Source organism: Neopsephotus bourkii, unplaced genomic scaffold (assembly GCF_033783945.1).
Source record: "Neopsephotus bourkii isolate Nb327-2 ecotype Australia unplaced genomic scaffold, CSIRO-AGI_Nbou_v1 NB_1445, whole genome shotgun sequence".
NCBI lineage: Eukaryota > Metazoa > Chordata > Aves > Psittaciformes > Psittacidae > Neopsephotus > Neopsephotus bourkii.
This window is the reverse complement of record NW_026901922.1, coordinates 177,976-193,106: the sequence shown is the minus strand read 5'-3', so window position 1 is coordinate 193,106 and position 15,131 is coordinate 177,976. Positions and strand designations below refer to the sequence as shown.

Genomic DNA, 15,131 nt, shown 5'->3' with positions numbered 1-15,131 from the left:
GGCAGGAGCGGGCTGCGGGGGGAGCTCTGGTCCATTGGAGGCACTGGGTGCAAGGAGGGGGCCCCCCTTCCTGCGGCGGGGGGGGGCTCTGGGCTGTGTACCCCTGTGTTATCAATACACGTCTGCTCCTCCCCGCGTTCGCCCCGGTTTCCATTCCTGGGGGCCGGGACCCCCCGCGCGTCCCCCCGGGGCCGCATCCCCCGTTCCCGAGCGCTGGCACCGGGCCCGTTGGGGCCCGAATAGGGGCTGCGGAGCGACAGGTGCCGGGACTGGGACGAGTCCTTGGACCGCGCAGGGCGAGCACCGAGCCAGGAACAGCTGCCCCGGGGGGGCGGTGGCGGAGCCCGTGACGTCCCGGAGCCGTGACGCCGACGGTAACCACGGCGACAGGGGGGCCGGTACCTCGCCCCGCCCGTCGCCATGGCGACAGGCAGCCCGTTATCCTCTATCCCGACCGCTGCAAGCGGTGATCGCCGTGCGCCCGGTACCCCGGTATCGGCACCATCCCCGCCGCACCGCGAGGGGGCACTGCTGCAGCGTGGGCTCCCGCGCCGCATGCAAATGAAGTGGCAGGAAGATGCGGCGCCCCCTGGCGGGTGGCGCGCAGTTCACCGCCCCCCTTATAGCAGGGGCCAGCTCCGTGCTCTCCTCCCGTGTCAACGCTGCCACTGCAGGAGGGGGGTTTAAGGGAAGAGCGGGCCCCCCCCCCCGCGGGTCCAACCTTGGGTGTGTCGCTGCTGGCCATGGGGGCGACCCGGTCCGCACCGTGGGTTTGGAGCAGCTGCTGCCAGATGTGCAGGACCGGTGGCAATGGGAGGGCTACAAGGTGATGGGGTGGGCCAGGACTGCTCCCTCCCTCCCGGCCTCCTGTCAGCTCTTAAATGCGGAACGGTGGCGATTTTCCGCCTCATTTGCGGCTCCTCATACGGTTAATTTTATCAGGAGTGGCTATTTATTTATTTGCAGAGCCCTGCGGGGGGGGGGGGGGGTTTGAAGCTGATTTGCTGCATGTGAGAAGGAGGGGAAGGGGGGGGAGAACCGCCCAAGGAAGTCGGGGAGGGCTCCATCTCATTGAGCAGCTGAAGAGAACAACTTAATTACAGTCATCTGGTTAATTGGCCCTGCCCCAGGGTGAAGGGGGGGCTGCTTTGGGGTGGGGAGGGGTGGTCGTCATTAGGTGCAGGATCTAATTGGGTTCATCAGTTAAGGTGTGATTCCCCCTCCCAGCTCCATCCCAGATGCTTCTGGCAAGGGGGGGTACAAGCAGGAGTGAGTCGAGTCCACATCTGGCCGTGCCCCAGCTGTGTGTAGAGAGGGGGCTGTGATTGCGGAGGCTCAGCAGCCCCCTGGATGCAAAGGGTCTGGCACCCACCCCATGTAGCACACGGGGATGTCAGAGTGGAGGAGCCACCCCGACCTAGCAGATTAATCACCTCAATTCCTCGCTGCGGCTCGTGAAAGGTCAGGAGGCTTTGCGAGGCCCGGGAATTAATTGGAATAGCGCGGATCTTGTGCTGGATCCATACATCATCCCGGGAGAGCAGCGCTGGCACGGAGGGGATGGAGGCAGCCACCCCCTGCACACCCTTTTGGGGGTGCCTGTAAGGATGCTGAGCCCCAAGGGGTGCAGTGGGAGGTGGAAGTGTTGGGGTGCTGCTTCCCCCCGCTCCAACCTCCCATCCCAGCCCTGGGGTTCTCCCATCTGCACGGCTCTGCCTAAATCACCTCCTCTGTCTTGGCAGATGCAGCGCTCCGAGATTGTTCTCCATCTCCAGGCAGGGAAATAAATGCATTAAACCAAAGTAACCCATCTCTCCGCTCCCCACCTGCCCCCCCAGCCGTAAATCAGCATAAATGCAATTTACATATTCATGGTATTTATCCAATAACTGTCCTGTCCCAGATTAAACGCGCCCTGGGGATCACCGGGGCTCCTTATCTGTGCCAGGGTGCTCCCGGGAACGAGCGGCTCTGCCGGGGGACTCAAGTGGGAAGCGGAAGGGGGGGGAATGTGCTTCTGTTCCTCATCCTCCTGCTCCTCATCCTCCTCCATGTCCCTTGCTCCAGGTGGGAGAGGAGCTTGGAGGGGGAAATCCGGGGGGTCCAGAGCTCACTTCCCTGCTGGATCAGCATCATCACTGTCCCCTCGAGACCCTGTCCTTCCTTCCCTTCATCCCCAGCAGCCTTGAGTCCACCCCATCCCCAAGCAACAGCATGGCCAAGGGTTGGGGGACAGGTGACCCCAGTCCTGAGGTGGGGGGGGGCTGTGTCCCACTCCATTGTGCTATGCGGGGCGGGGGGGGATGGAGCTCACCACATCTCCCCCTTTGACAGGTCCTTGTCAGCAGTAATGACCAGCTCCGAGTCCAGCTGGGCCCCAGGGCTCAGTGCTCAGCTCGTTAGGGGGGATTTAATGAGGGCAGGAGGCAGGCAGCGCCTCTGGCTGTTTGTCACTGTCTCCGGCCTCACAGCAGGCGTGGTCCCACACAGCACCGAGTCCTCTGCAGCCCCCAAGCTCAGCCCCCTTCTTCCTTCTGCCCCTGGGTTCTTGCTCTCGTCCCCCCTCCCCATGCTGCTGTGTGCGAGCTTCTGGGGCCAGCATCCTGCCCCACGGCTGGCCCCACATCCGGGCCGCAGGGAGAGGGAACAGCTCCGGGGCTGTTTATGCTTTTCCCCCATGCAGGGATCAGCATAAGGGCTCCCCCGAGCCCCCCACTCACCCAGCCAAGCAAAGGCAGTGCCCCCCCCCTCCTGCTCCCGGCTGCCCCGAGCTCCCCGGTGCCGCAGGGGGAGCAGAGGAGTTTGGGGACCCTGGGGCTGTGGGGTTTATCTGCGCCTGGGGGGTCCCGTTTGCAGCTTGCATTGGCTTCGCTCTGAGTCCTCCTGGGCTCCAGACCAAGCTGCGTGAACAGGAGCCTGCGGGCAGTGCTAATGAGTTCAAAAGCTGGCAAAGGAGGAGGAGGCTCAAACAATCAAAGAGCTGGGGGGGGCTCCTCATTCCCTGAGTGGCGACATCCCCCTGCGCTCCCCAGCACCCGTGTTTGCCCCATCAGCTTCCCTTCTTATGGTCCAGGAGCATCCCACACCGGCCTTCATCGGGGCATCGGTAACACTTAGGGCTAGGAGCAGGATGGGCAGGTTTGGATGCCCTGGTGAGGGGCTGGGGTTGGGGGGAGATGCTGTGCTGTGTCATTGCCGTCATTCCAAAGCAATCCCTGCTCTACCTGCCGCCCCCTCCCTGCTTCCTGACCTCCAGACTGCGGGGTCTGCCTTCCCAACTCGTCAACTGCGGCTGCAACACCCCAAAGGCTGGCTGGGGACCGAGGGCTGTCCCCACAGCCCCTGCGATGTGAACTAAATCCATCCTAATTAGCACTGATTTGCATGGGGAAATGAAAATTAATCCAGCCTGGCTTCATTGGAATTAGCGATTCAAGTTGGGCACAGCAGAAGGTGGCAGGAGGGAGGGAAGGGTTTAACGTCCCCCCCTCTCCTCGTCCTCTCAAGCCCTGTTTTGGGGTGAGCCAAGGCACAGCCTCATGTAGGGCTCAGCACCCAGGTTCTGCCCAAGAGCTCTTCCTGGACGTTGGTGCCCCACATTCCCAAAACCCCTCCAGTGTTCCCAGTTTGGGGATATGGAAAAATGCCCCTTTCAGACCCACTTGCCCCATCCCATAGGTTGGTTCCGGGTGGGAAGAGGGCGAAGGGCAGGGGTACCACCAGCTCCTGCACCTCCAGATGGGAGATGCCGCGAGGCCTCCCGGGAAGTGGGCAATGTGCCATGTGCACACGCATGTGCTTGTGGTCATCCATGCACTGAGTATCTCCATGCGTGTCGGTGCATGTTCGGTGTGTGGTCCCCATTGTATGAGCACACAGGGGAGCGTGTTCCCACTCTGGCACTGGGGGAACACCCCAGGCTGTGCCCCTTTGCACACCCCTGGCCCTGGCTGTCTCCCAGCACTGGGGCAGCCTGGGCTGGCCTGGCCCCATGGCTCATTGTTATGGGGTCCATGGCGATGCATCGAAGCAGAATGATCATCGTGCTATGAAAGATTAACGAGGAGAAAACAGCTTTGTCCACTGGGGCTTGGCTGCAGGATGGGCTCTGGTCCCTGTCACTCCTTTATGGCTCCACTTCCTTGATGTGACCCAGCCCCACAACCTGTCCCCGCATTCCATCCCCACCTCTGCATGCAGTGACCCCCCCACCATGGGATCTCAGCTTGGCTGCAGGATGGGCTCTGGTCCCTGTCACTCCTTTATGGCTCCCCCTCCTTGTTATGACCCAGCCCCACAGCCTGTCCCCACATTCCATCCCCACCTCTGCATGCAGTGACCCCCCCCCCCATGGGATCTCAGCCTGGCTCTGCCAGCAGCGAGCCGTGAGCTCAAGGCTTGCTGAGGGGCCTGGGCTGCGCTCTCCCCCATCACCCCAATCTCTTCTCTGTGTGTGGGGGGGGTGTGGGGTGTGTGTATTGCCTTCCTATAGAGCTGTTCTTGCCCCACCCATTCGCAGGGCTGTAAACACTCAATTAAGCAGGAGCGCATGGGCCTGCCTTCCCTGTCGCTGCTGGTAATGATGTAGGTTTTTCGGTGTCAGGCGCTGCGGGGAAGCGCGATTACAGCTAATTGGAGCAGCGCTCCCCAAGCCCAGGCCCTTCTGCAGCTGCTGGAGCTGCCGCGTGACAGCAAGGCCCCCCCCCCCCCCCAAATCTCTGCCTGCAGGACCCTGGGGTCCTTCCCATCCTTTTGGGCTATGGGGCAAGGAACCTCCATGAGGCTCCCTCACAATGATCCAATGGCACCTCAGGCTGCAGCGGGATGGAGTGAACCTGCTGTGATTTGGGGTCAGCCTGGCCCCCACAATAGGGGAAGCCTTTGGGGGGTGCTTTCTAGTCTATAGGCAAGGAGGGGGCTGCCCTGTCTATAGGTGAGGGGGTGCTCTAGTCTATAGGCATGAGGGTGCTCTAGTCTATAGGCATGGGGGGGTACCCATGAGTTCAGGCTTTGGGTGGGGAGGGTGAGGGCTCGCTTGTCCCAGGGGAGATGCATCAGGAGTGCGGCATCTGCCATTGATTTCTTATTATGGAGTTCAGGAAGAAAAATGAGGCGCTGGGGCTGCGGAGCAGTGCCTGTGATTTGTTGCCTTCTCGCCGTGTCCTGGCGGGGATGGGAATTGATTTTGGAGTCTCTGGCATCACTCAGCAGGTCTGGGGGTGGGACACGGGGAGCCGGAGGAGGGGGGGGGCTGCTGGGGGCTTTGCAGGGCAGGGGAGATGGGGCCCTGACCCGCTCCGGGTGCTCCTCAGTGTGGGGGTCCCGCTCCGGGCCTGCAGCCACGGTACCAGGTCCGAGGGAGGCTGGGCTGAGGCTCCCGGTGCGGGGCTCCCCGGAGCATCCTGAGTGGGACCAGCGGGGTCGAGCCCCAGGCCCTGTCCCGGTGCCCCGCATAGTGTCCGGTAGCGGCGGTGGTGACTCCCGGTCCCGAACCCGGTGCAGGTCCCGATCCGCGGCCACGAGAGGGCGCCAGAGCACGGCCGGAGGCCACTGTGAGGGCGGGACGGGGACCCCGGGGGCACGTTCACGGAGGGGGGGTAACTACGACGACGGAGGGAGAGCGTTGGTGCACGAGCACGACCAGCCGCGGGCACGCGCTTGTCGAACGCGTGTGCGTGTCCTAGCCGTGTGCACGCGTGTCCGAGCCGTGTGCACGCGTGTCCCAGCCGTGTGCATTCGTGTTCAAGGCATGTGCACGCGTGTCCCAGCCGTGTGCACGCGTGTTCGAGCCGTGTGCACGCGTGTTCGAGCCGTGTGCACGCGTGTCCGAGCCGTGTGCACGCGTGTCCCAGCCGTGTGCACGCGTGTTCAAGCCGTGTGCACGCGTGTCCCAGCCGTGTGCACGCGTGTCCCAGCCGTGTGCACGCGTGTCTGAGCCGTGTGCACGCATGTCCGAGCCGTGTGCACGCGTGTCCCAGCCGTGTGCACGCGTGTTCAAGCCGTGTGCACACGTGTCCCAGCCGTGTGCACGCGTGTCTGAGCCGTGTGCACGCATGTCCGAGCCGTGTGCACGCGTGTCCCAGCCTTGTGCACCCGTGTCCCAGCCGTGCGCACGCGTGTCCCAGGTATGAGCACGCGTGTCCAAGCCGCATTCACGCCTGTCGCAGCCATGCAGCTTGCGTGCATCACCCCCACGGACACACACATCAGACGTGTGCCCGTGTGGCTCCGCTTCGCACACGTCTGAAGCCGCGTTCATGCGTGCCTCGGCCACGTGCGCGCATCCCAGGCGCGGAGCGTGTCGGGGCCGTGTGCGTGTCTGAGCCGTGCTCGGCGCGGCGCCGGCCCCACCAGTGTCTCTGTCACAATGAAGGAAGAGGCTATTATGTTTATTAAATTGTATCAAGGCAGCATTACGGCAATTGGCAGCTGCTGACCCCGGTTATTTATAAACCGGGCTCTGGAAATCACAGCTCCGGGCTCGGGCTTTTCTTCAGCGAATTATGGGAGGAAAAACTCAGATCGATACCGAGGGCAGAGCCCGAGCGGGTGCTTAACTGCGGGGTCGGGTGCAGGAAACACCTTCCTGCTGCCATCGAGATGATGTGTGCCCCCCCCGCCACCCCAAAACCTGCAGCCAGGGACCCCATCCCACTGAGGCCATGGGGTGATGGTTGGGGACACAATGTCCCCTCCAGGATGCTGCCATGGGGAAAGGCAGCCCCTGCCTCACGTTAGAGCTGGTGGGCACAGAGGTGGGGGTCACCTCAGCCACCTTTTGGCAGCGTTACAGGGGGGTGTCAGAGTCGTGGGGCGCTCGGATGGTGTCAACCCCCCATACACACACACACTGCAGCGTTTGTGGGTCCGGGATGGGCTCTCCTGGTGCTCATCGCACAGCGCCGTGTGATTAATGGCAGGAATTAAGGTGATAATAGCGCTTTAAATGAAGGTGCCACTTACAAATGAAGCGTGCACCCGTGATGGATGGTGCCAGGGCCAGCACTTGGGTGCCGAGCCTCCTCCTCACGGCCGGGGCAGGAGCGCTGTGATGTCACCAGAGATCCGTGACATCATGGGATGCGCACAGCATCACGCAGCAGCTCAGAGCAAGGGGCAAGCAGCCTTTGGCTGTGCGAGGCATCACAACACGAGAGCGCCCGTAGGCGAGTGATGCCCTCCGTGATGCTCGTGCAGGGGGCTCTGTAGGGCGATGAAATCCATCCCGTTCACCGGCGTTTAATTATGGGCTGTTTGTTTATTGTTTGTTTGCTTTACTTGCCATGAATTTTTGATGCCGGGCTCCATCGCGCCCTGCCAAGAGCCGCTGAGATTTACAGCGCCGGCAGCACCGGCAGAGCCTGAGCGAGGGCACCCCATTAGCACCGAGGGGTGACCTCGTGTCGCCATCAAGGGGGCAGGGTTTGGGGTGGCTCATCCCAAAGCGGTGGGGCTGAGGCGGGGGGGGGCATAGAGAGGCTGAGAGCCAAAGGAAACGCACGCTCAGGTGCAGGCACGTTCAGCCCCAAGCTGCAGCATCTCCTATTAATGAAGCACTTCATCACCGCGGCGTCGGGGCGGGAGGGGGGATGAAGGGGGGGGGCACCCAATTCGCGATGATGAATTCCCCGCGCTCGCTCGCAGCAGCCGTGATTCTCCTTCATCTTGAATAATATCTCTGGAGCCGTTGTAAAATCACAGCCACGCCAGTGCCCCCCCCATTTGTCCTCCCAGCTCCCCATAGCCCTTACACGGGGGGCACCAGTACACGTGCAAGCATATCAGTATACCAAGGTGTGTGCATGCCTGTGTGCCCATGCACACCCACTGCTGGGGTGTACACGTGTAGGTGTCCATCCATGCACACGTATGTGCGTGAGCTGCCCGGATGCACGCATCCGTGTTGCTGCGTGCCTGCAGGCGTGCACACGCGTGGGTGCTTGTCTCTATAGGGAGGATCTTGGCTTGTTTTTGCCCCAAAGCACTGACCCATCACAACTGTGAATGAGGAGCAGCTCCTGCAGAGTCTGTTTGCTGGGGGGGTCCAGGGGTGCAGAGCAGCACCCCCAGCACCCTGCAAGGCTGAGCCCTGAGCTGTGGGGCCAAGCGCTATCATCACCACCGAAGAGGGAAGCACGGAATGAAGCTGGCTCTTAATTACACTCATTGATGAGCATGGAGCCAGCTGGGCTCGGTGGGCAGGGAATCCCTCTGCATCTCCATGGGAAGCCGGGGCCTACCCATGGGGAGCCAGGAGCTTGCATCGGTCCATGGTGCAGAGATGCAGGATGCTCCAAAGCAGACCTGGCTGCGATGGGACCTGGCTCCCTGTGTCCTGTGCTCTGTGACACTGCGTGTGAGTCCCACCACATACACACGTGTACATAGGGCATGTCTGCTGCCCCTATGCTGCAGCAAAGGATGCTGAGGGCAGGATGTGCTCGGGCTTGGGGAGTGGCACTTAATCAATCCCATCTCAAAACTCTAATTAGATCAACAAAGGGCTCAACACGGCGCCGCTGGCTGCGATTCAGGCCTGGCTTCTTTATTTCCATACACTCCAGAGCAATTCTTCCCCTTTGTCCTTTTATGCTTTGCTGGAAGAATTGAGGTGAGGATGAGTGGAGCGGATGGGGCTGCACTGGGGAGGGTGCTGGGGGGGACTTGGAGGCTGCAGTGCTGGGCTGGAGGCTCCCAGCCAAAAGCACAATAGGTCAGTGGTAAGAATTGCCAGAGCTCATGTGTATGTGTATGTGCATGTATGGATGTGTATGTGTGTGTATGTGTATGTGCGTGTATGCATGTGTATGTGTATGTGCATGTATGTATGTATATGTGCATGTATGTATGTATGTGTATGTATATGTATGTGTATGTGCATCTATGTATGTGTATGCATATGTATGTGTATGTGCATGTATGTATGTGTATGTGTGTGTGTGTATGTGTATGTGCATGTGTGTATGTGCATGTATGTATATATATGTGCATGTATGTATGTGCAGGAGCCTGCTGCCACTTTGCCATGTGTGTTGGCTGCCTGTGCATGTGTTCATGTATGCATCTGCATGAGCAAAGCCTGATCTGCTGAGGGACTGAGCCCTCAGTGGAAGGGATGTGCGAGAGGGCCTGGCCTGTGCCCATTGCGTGTGTGACACCATCATAGAATCACGGCATGGTTTGGGTTGGAAAGGACCTTAAACCCATCCAGTTCCAATCCCCTTCCATGGGCATCGCTTGCCACTTCCCCATGCTCTGCCCAGGGCTGGGGCCAGGCTTTGCTCATGCAGATGCACACGGTGATGGTCAGGGAGGACGAGTCCCTGCTCCATCCAGCTCCCCTGTCTTTTGTTGAGCCAGTGGATAGGAAGAGCTGGTTTCCATATGCACGGCAGCATCTGGTACCGCCAGGGAGATTTGCATTGCTAAATGTAAATGGGGTGTTGTGTCATTTATCATAAATGGGAGGTTGGAGGGGGGCAGCAAACATCAGCGAGGTTGTCATAACAAATCACACGACTCATCCCTCGCCTTGGCAGGGAGGTGCGGAGCAACCTGGGAAGGTGGAGGGAAGGGGCCAGCCCCTTGTGCACCGAGAGGGAAACTGAGGCACGGATGCGGTTTGGGGTCCAGCAGCACGCGGGGGCCTCAAGCATCCCATTGCAAAGCTCGTCATTAACGCAGTTATCGGGAGCGGCTGGAAGGGGCATTGGGGAGCTCAGGACCTGCTCCTCAGCCTCCCTCTCCCCTTCCAGCCCTCAATGCTGTCCCCGGGCTGGGATCCCCGTCCCGTCCCGTCCCGCCCCGTCCCTCCCCGCCCTGCTGCGGACGCCTCCCTCCCGTCTCCTGCCCAGCTTCCATCCTCGGACCGCACTCCAGGATCCGTTGTCGCGGCCGGACCTGCCCCGCACCCTCGCCATGAAGGGCCCCCTGCTCGGAACCATGTTCTCCCGGCACGTCAAGAGACACCCCGGAGTGAGTCACCCCCCCCCAGGGACCCCCCATCCTCCCCATCCCTCTGCCCCCCTCCTCCTCGCAGGGACCCCCACAGCCTCCATCCCTCCGGGCTCATCATTGCCCTTCTCTCATCACATCCCTCTCTCTCCTCCATCAATTCCTGCCCTTTGCACCCTTTGCCAGCCCCCCCTTTTCTTCCCTCTTGCCAAACCCCATCCCAGCCTCCTGGTCCCGCTCCCCAGGCTGTCCCTGTGTGCCACCTTCCCCTTGGCACTGTCCTCCCGGCCCTCACAGCATCCTCCAGGGAAGCCTGGGGGTCCCCGGCCCCCCTTTACTAAAGAGAGATGAGGCCACCCTGCCCCACTCGCTCCATCCAGCACTGTAAGGGGCCAGGGCTGGGCTTTGGGTGCATTGACTCTTACCCACAGGTTTACTTACCCCAACCAGCACTCTTGAGTGAGGGGTGATGCTCCATGTCCACCCCCTGCTGTGGGTGTTCAGGGGGGCATCTTGGATTGGGGGGAATCAATCCCCCTCCCCACTCACCTCAGCAGCCCCAGTCTGAAGCACCAACTCCCATCCCTTCAGCTCAGAGCTGGCCCCATCCCCTGCTGAGGGTTTTCATGTACAAAGATGCTCAAACCCTTATAAACCAGAGCCCCCCCGAGACAGCAGCAGGCTGGGGACCTGCCAGGGGCTGGTGGCCTGGGGAGGGTTAAGGAGCAAGCACTGGCTGGAAGTCACGTAAGCTGTTGGCAGTTGGGTTTGGGGCGGTAAAGCAGCCAGGGTGGAAAGGATGAGCCATGGCTGAGCATCCGGGCGCTGCTGGCACTTGGGAGGGAGCCTGGGCTGGAGCAGGAGCACCCTGGTGCTGGGTTCTCCCAAGGAAAAGCGGGTGCTCCTGGGTGCTTTTGATGCCCTTGGTGGGAGCGGATGGAGGGACAGCACAGACCGGGGCTGCTGTGTGTTTGTGTGTGCAAAATGGGGCAATTTGGGGCTTTTCTGCTCACTCCTGCCAAGGTTTCCCCATCTGTCAGGCAGAGGATGGTGTATGAGCTGAGGGGGGGGGGGCACAGAGAGGCCCCCAACCAGTGCATGTAAAGGGGAGGGTGATGCTGGGTGCCTGTATGTGAAGATCCTGGCATGTGCCCGGTGCCGTTAAGCAGGATTATTGCTGGCAGAGGTTGCTGGGGCAGTTTTGGACGTGTCATCCATTCCAGGTGATGAGCTCCAGCTCGCACCGGGCAGGTACATCAGCACTTTCACCTGGCAATAGATTCTCCCACGGCAGCACGCCCGGCTGCCTGCCTGCATGGCAGTGATTAATGTCCCCACCATGCCCTGGAGCACCGTGATGGTCAAGCACAGGAGTAAAACCTCGTCTGGCATGGCCGGGGGCTGCACGGCTCAGTGGGTGCTTTTCGGGTACCATCAGAGGCTGGGGCTGCATCCCACCATCCGCTCCCTATGGGAGGGATGCTCGCCCATATCCCATGCAGACACAGGGCCCCCACCTCACCCAACACCTCCATGCATTTCTTTCCTCCTTCCTGCTATTTTGGGAGCTGGAGTGGTCGGAACAGGGCCAGATCCCCACTCTGGAAGTGCTGAGTGGATGCAGTCAAACCTGGCTGGGAGATGGGGGTCCTGGGGAGCAGGTCCCCCCAAATAGCCACTGCAGGCACACAAGCAGCATTTGGACTCTGGATGCTTAAGATCAAGCTCTCAATACACCTTCTTTACCTTTGTGTGTGTGTTGCGGGGGGGGAATCAGGGCCCACCGCCTGCACCTGCATCCCCAGAGCCCCTTTGCCTGTGCAATGCGCGGCTCCCCGAGCTCCCCTACCCTTAATTGTTCCCAGGCATTAATTACCCAGAAGGTGTCAGCAGCAGATGGTGAGACGAACCCCTCGCCCCGACTCTCCTCCACCAGACACAGCAATTCCCGGCGCTGTGGAGTTCGTCTTGATTAGCCGGCGCGGTTGGGTAGCGGCTACTGCCAGCTCCTCTTGGCACCCAGCCGCACGCAGCACGAAGATCATTATCTGCTGATGCCTCTAACCCCCCGAACCGGCGCTGGCATCTGCCCGCTGCTCCAGCAGCCGCTGCGAGCACGGCTTGGCTTGGGCATGGGCGCTGGGAGAGGATGGGGGGGCACAGCCAGGGCACGGAGATGCATCTGGCTGCGGAGGGGTCTTCCCCATAAGGAGGTGCTTGGCAGAGAACTGAGGGGGTTGGATGGACCCTGTTCATCTAAGGATGGGGCTTGGAGCAACCTGGTCCAGTGGAAGGTGTTCGGGTCCCTTCCAACCCAAACCGCTCTGGGATTCTATGCCTCATCCAGATGGGAACCTGAGTCATGGTGCAGTGGGTGGCTGGGGGGGATGTGGGGACACTTGCTCACTGCTCCAGCGAACACAACGCAGGGGCTCGGCTGCCGGCGATGCAGCGCGCACAGCGCACGCCAGCCCCCGAGCCCCGCTCCGTGCTAATGGGCACGGCGAGGAGCCGGCTGCGGTTCGGCCTCCCAGGGGCACGGCTTGCCGGGAGGTTCATTACGCTCCGCCCGCCTTCCCCTAGCACGGGGGCCGCTGCAATTTGGGGGAGGTCAAAGCAGCCTCGGCTCGGCTCCGATTGAGGCCACGTCCCCCCGGGCACTGGGGATTGGCAGCGCCAGTAGAGGCGGGGGGGAAGAGGAGACGAGGAGATGGAGCTGATTGCCCTGCAAAGGAGGGATGCAAAACCCTGGGTACACGGAGCAGGGTGAAGGGACCCCCCCTGGGTCACCCTCTATGGGGCTGGGGCAGCTCCTGGAGGGGGTCACTGAGTGATGCTTGGCACCAGTGATCCCAGTCCATCCCTGCTGCAGACACAGGGGAAGATGGATTGAACCCTCCTCATCCAGAGGTGGTGGGAAAAGACACAGGGCCGGGGGGGGGGGCAGGACCAAGTCCCATTGGGAGGAATCCTGAGCTTCAGCCCCTGACCAGGGCACCATCACACCATGGCCGCACCAGCCAGCACCAGCAGCACTGGGCAGCAGCAGCAGGCAGAGGGGAAGCGATTTCTCATTCCAAATCCAATTCCTCTCCAACACGAGCCGATTTTTCTCTCCCTCTTTTAATTCAGTCACTCAAGCTGACAGCTACACTGTGTACCGCAGCCCAGCTACAGGATTGCTCTGCCATATTTCCCCTGTAAATCTCCCGGTGTGTCAGCTCTCCCTTTCACTCTCCAGTCGGCCTGATAAATATTCATTTCATTGGGGTATTTTTCATTTTCCTCTCTCTGCAGCTCATTCCCCTCATTGGCTTCATCAGTGTCGGCATGGGCAGTGCCGTCCTGTACCTGCTGAGGCTGGCCCTGTACAGCCCGGATGTCAGGTATGGGGCGGGGTGTCCCTGGGGTGCACAAGGCTCCTGGATGGGCTCTGACACCCTCCATGGTGAGCAAAGCTGGGTGCAGCAGTGCCCGGAGGGAGGCACTTGGGAAGTGAGGGACCAGGGTCCCCCCATCCTGCTGCTCTGGCCGGGAGAGAGATGCAGAGAGGTTATGGGGCAGGATGACGAGGCAGATAAGAGCAATATGTGACTGATAGAGGGGGGGGAACCGTGTGGGGAGGGATGGATTGATAGAAGAATGGGAAACCAGTGGGATGGATGGCTGGAGAAGGAACCCAGGCAGAGAGGGAGGGATGGACAGAGATGAAAAGCGTGCAAGGCTGAACGGGAAAGGAGCGGGAGGCAAGGTGTGAGGATGGATTGCTGAGGAGCGGCAGCGGATGGGCTGGCACAGGACAGACAGCACGCTGCAGCACACCAGCCTGCTTCTCTCCCCCCGTAGCTCAGTGGCCCTGCAGCTCCACGCTGCCTTAATGCCGCTCTAATATTTGTTTGCTCCCGGTAAAACGCTCATTGATTCCGTTTGACGCCAGCTGCCCAGGGTACTTAGCACGGCAATTAGCAGATCCAGGCACCTTGTCTTTGATGGGGGAAGCGTGTGCGTGTGAGGGGGGGGGGGAGAAAACAACAGCAGCATCCCTCTCCCCAGCACACTGATGCTATGAAACAGCTCTGGGGGGCTGCATTCACACACCGCATCCCCAGCGTGCACGCACGCACATCTTCCCAGATGGAAAATTCTGCTCTTGGCCAACACCAGCGGATTGCAGGAGGATGGAGGGGGAGTGGGGGGGGATGCTCTCCAGGGACCCATCCCACAGCGCTGCTGGCCTCCCACAACGGGACGTGTCCTCCTTGGGATGGCTTCATCTGAGCAACACCAGCTCAGCGGGGCAGAGGGATGGGGTGGCTGGGGGGGGGCAGGCAGATGTGCACCCCTGCACGTAGCACCGGTGCCATGGTGCTTGCCAGGCTGTGGTTTGGTGAGTCAGGCCATGGCCGTGGCACAAGCCTGGGCAGGGATGTGCCTGCCTGGTTCCCCCCCCCCAACCAGCTCCTCACCCCAATCACAGCAGCATCAGAGGGCTGGGGGCATTAATGGGGAAAAATGGGGGTGATGGGGGTGGTGGTCTCCCCCCCCCCCCCCTTATAGATGCTCATGACCTTGCAGCTGGGATCGGAAGAATAATCCTGAACCCTGGAATAAGCTGAGCCCCACGGACCAGTATAAAGTGAGCACTGGGTGAACTGGGGGCCTCTAGGGGGGTGGGAAATGGCTGCGGTTAAGGCAAAACCCCCTCAGGGGAGAAGGGGGAGAGGCACCATGAGCTTTGGGCCAGAGGGAACATTCCTCCCCCATCACATCCCTCCTTTCTCCAGTTTCTGGCAGTTTCCACCGACTACAAGAGCCTCAAGAAGGAGCGGCCCAGTTTCTGAGTTGCGCTGGGATGTGCTGGGGCAGCTCTGCCTCAACCCACATCAACCCCTCCTGCCCCACAGCTCCACGCCATTCGCTGCCTCCCCAGCACCCCCAATCCATGGGGCTGGGCCCCCAACCTGCAATAAAGCACATCACTGTCGGAGCGATGCGCTCACCCTGCTGTCACCATCCTGTCTTGCCTACATTAAACTCATAGCACAGTAATGAACTATTTGGGGTGGGGAGTGGGTCAGGAAAAACAGCTCCTGTACGGTTTCCCAGACCCATGAACGCAGGAGACATCCATCTCCCCCCTCTGAAGGCGGGGATGGGGGCTCACATCCCACTGGAAG

General features: G+C 60.9%; 1 protein-coding gene across 1 annotated transcript; it reads left to right on the top strand.

Moving 5' to 3' along the window:
• Positions 1-9,835: 9,835 nt before the first annotated feature.
• NDUFA4L2 (NDUFA4 mitochondrial complex associated like 2) lies at positions 9,836-15,003 on the top strand. Its single transcript, XM_061368753.1, has 4 exons — positions 9,836-9,975; positions 13,252-13,340; positions 14,530-14,590; positions 14,739-15,003. The coding sequence occupies exons 1-4, from the start codon at positions 9,919-9,921 to the stop codon at positions 14,793-14,795; spliced, it is 264 nt and encodes an 87-aa protein (XP_061224737.1). The 5' UTR covers positions 9,836-9,918; the 3' UTR covers positions 14,796-15,003.
• The last annotated feature ends 128 nt before the right edge of the window (positions 15,004-15,131 follow it).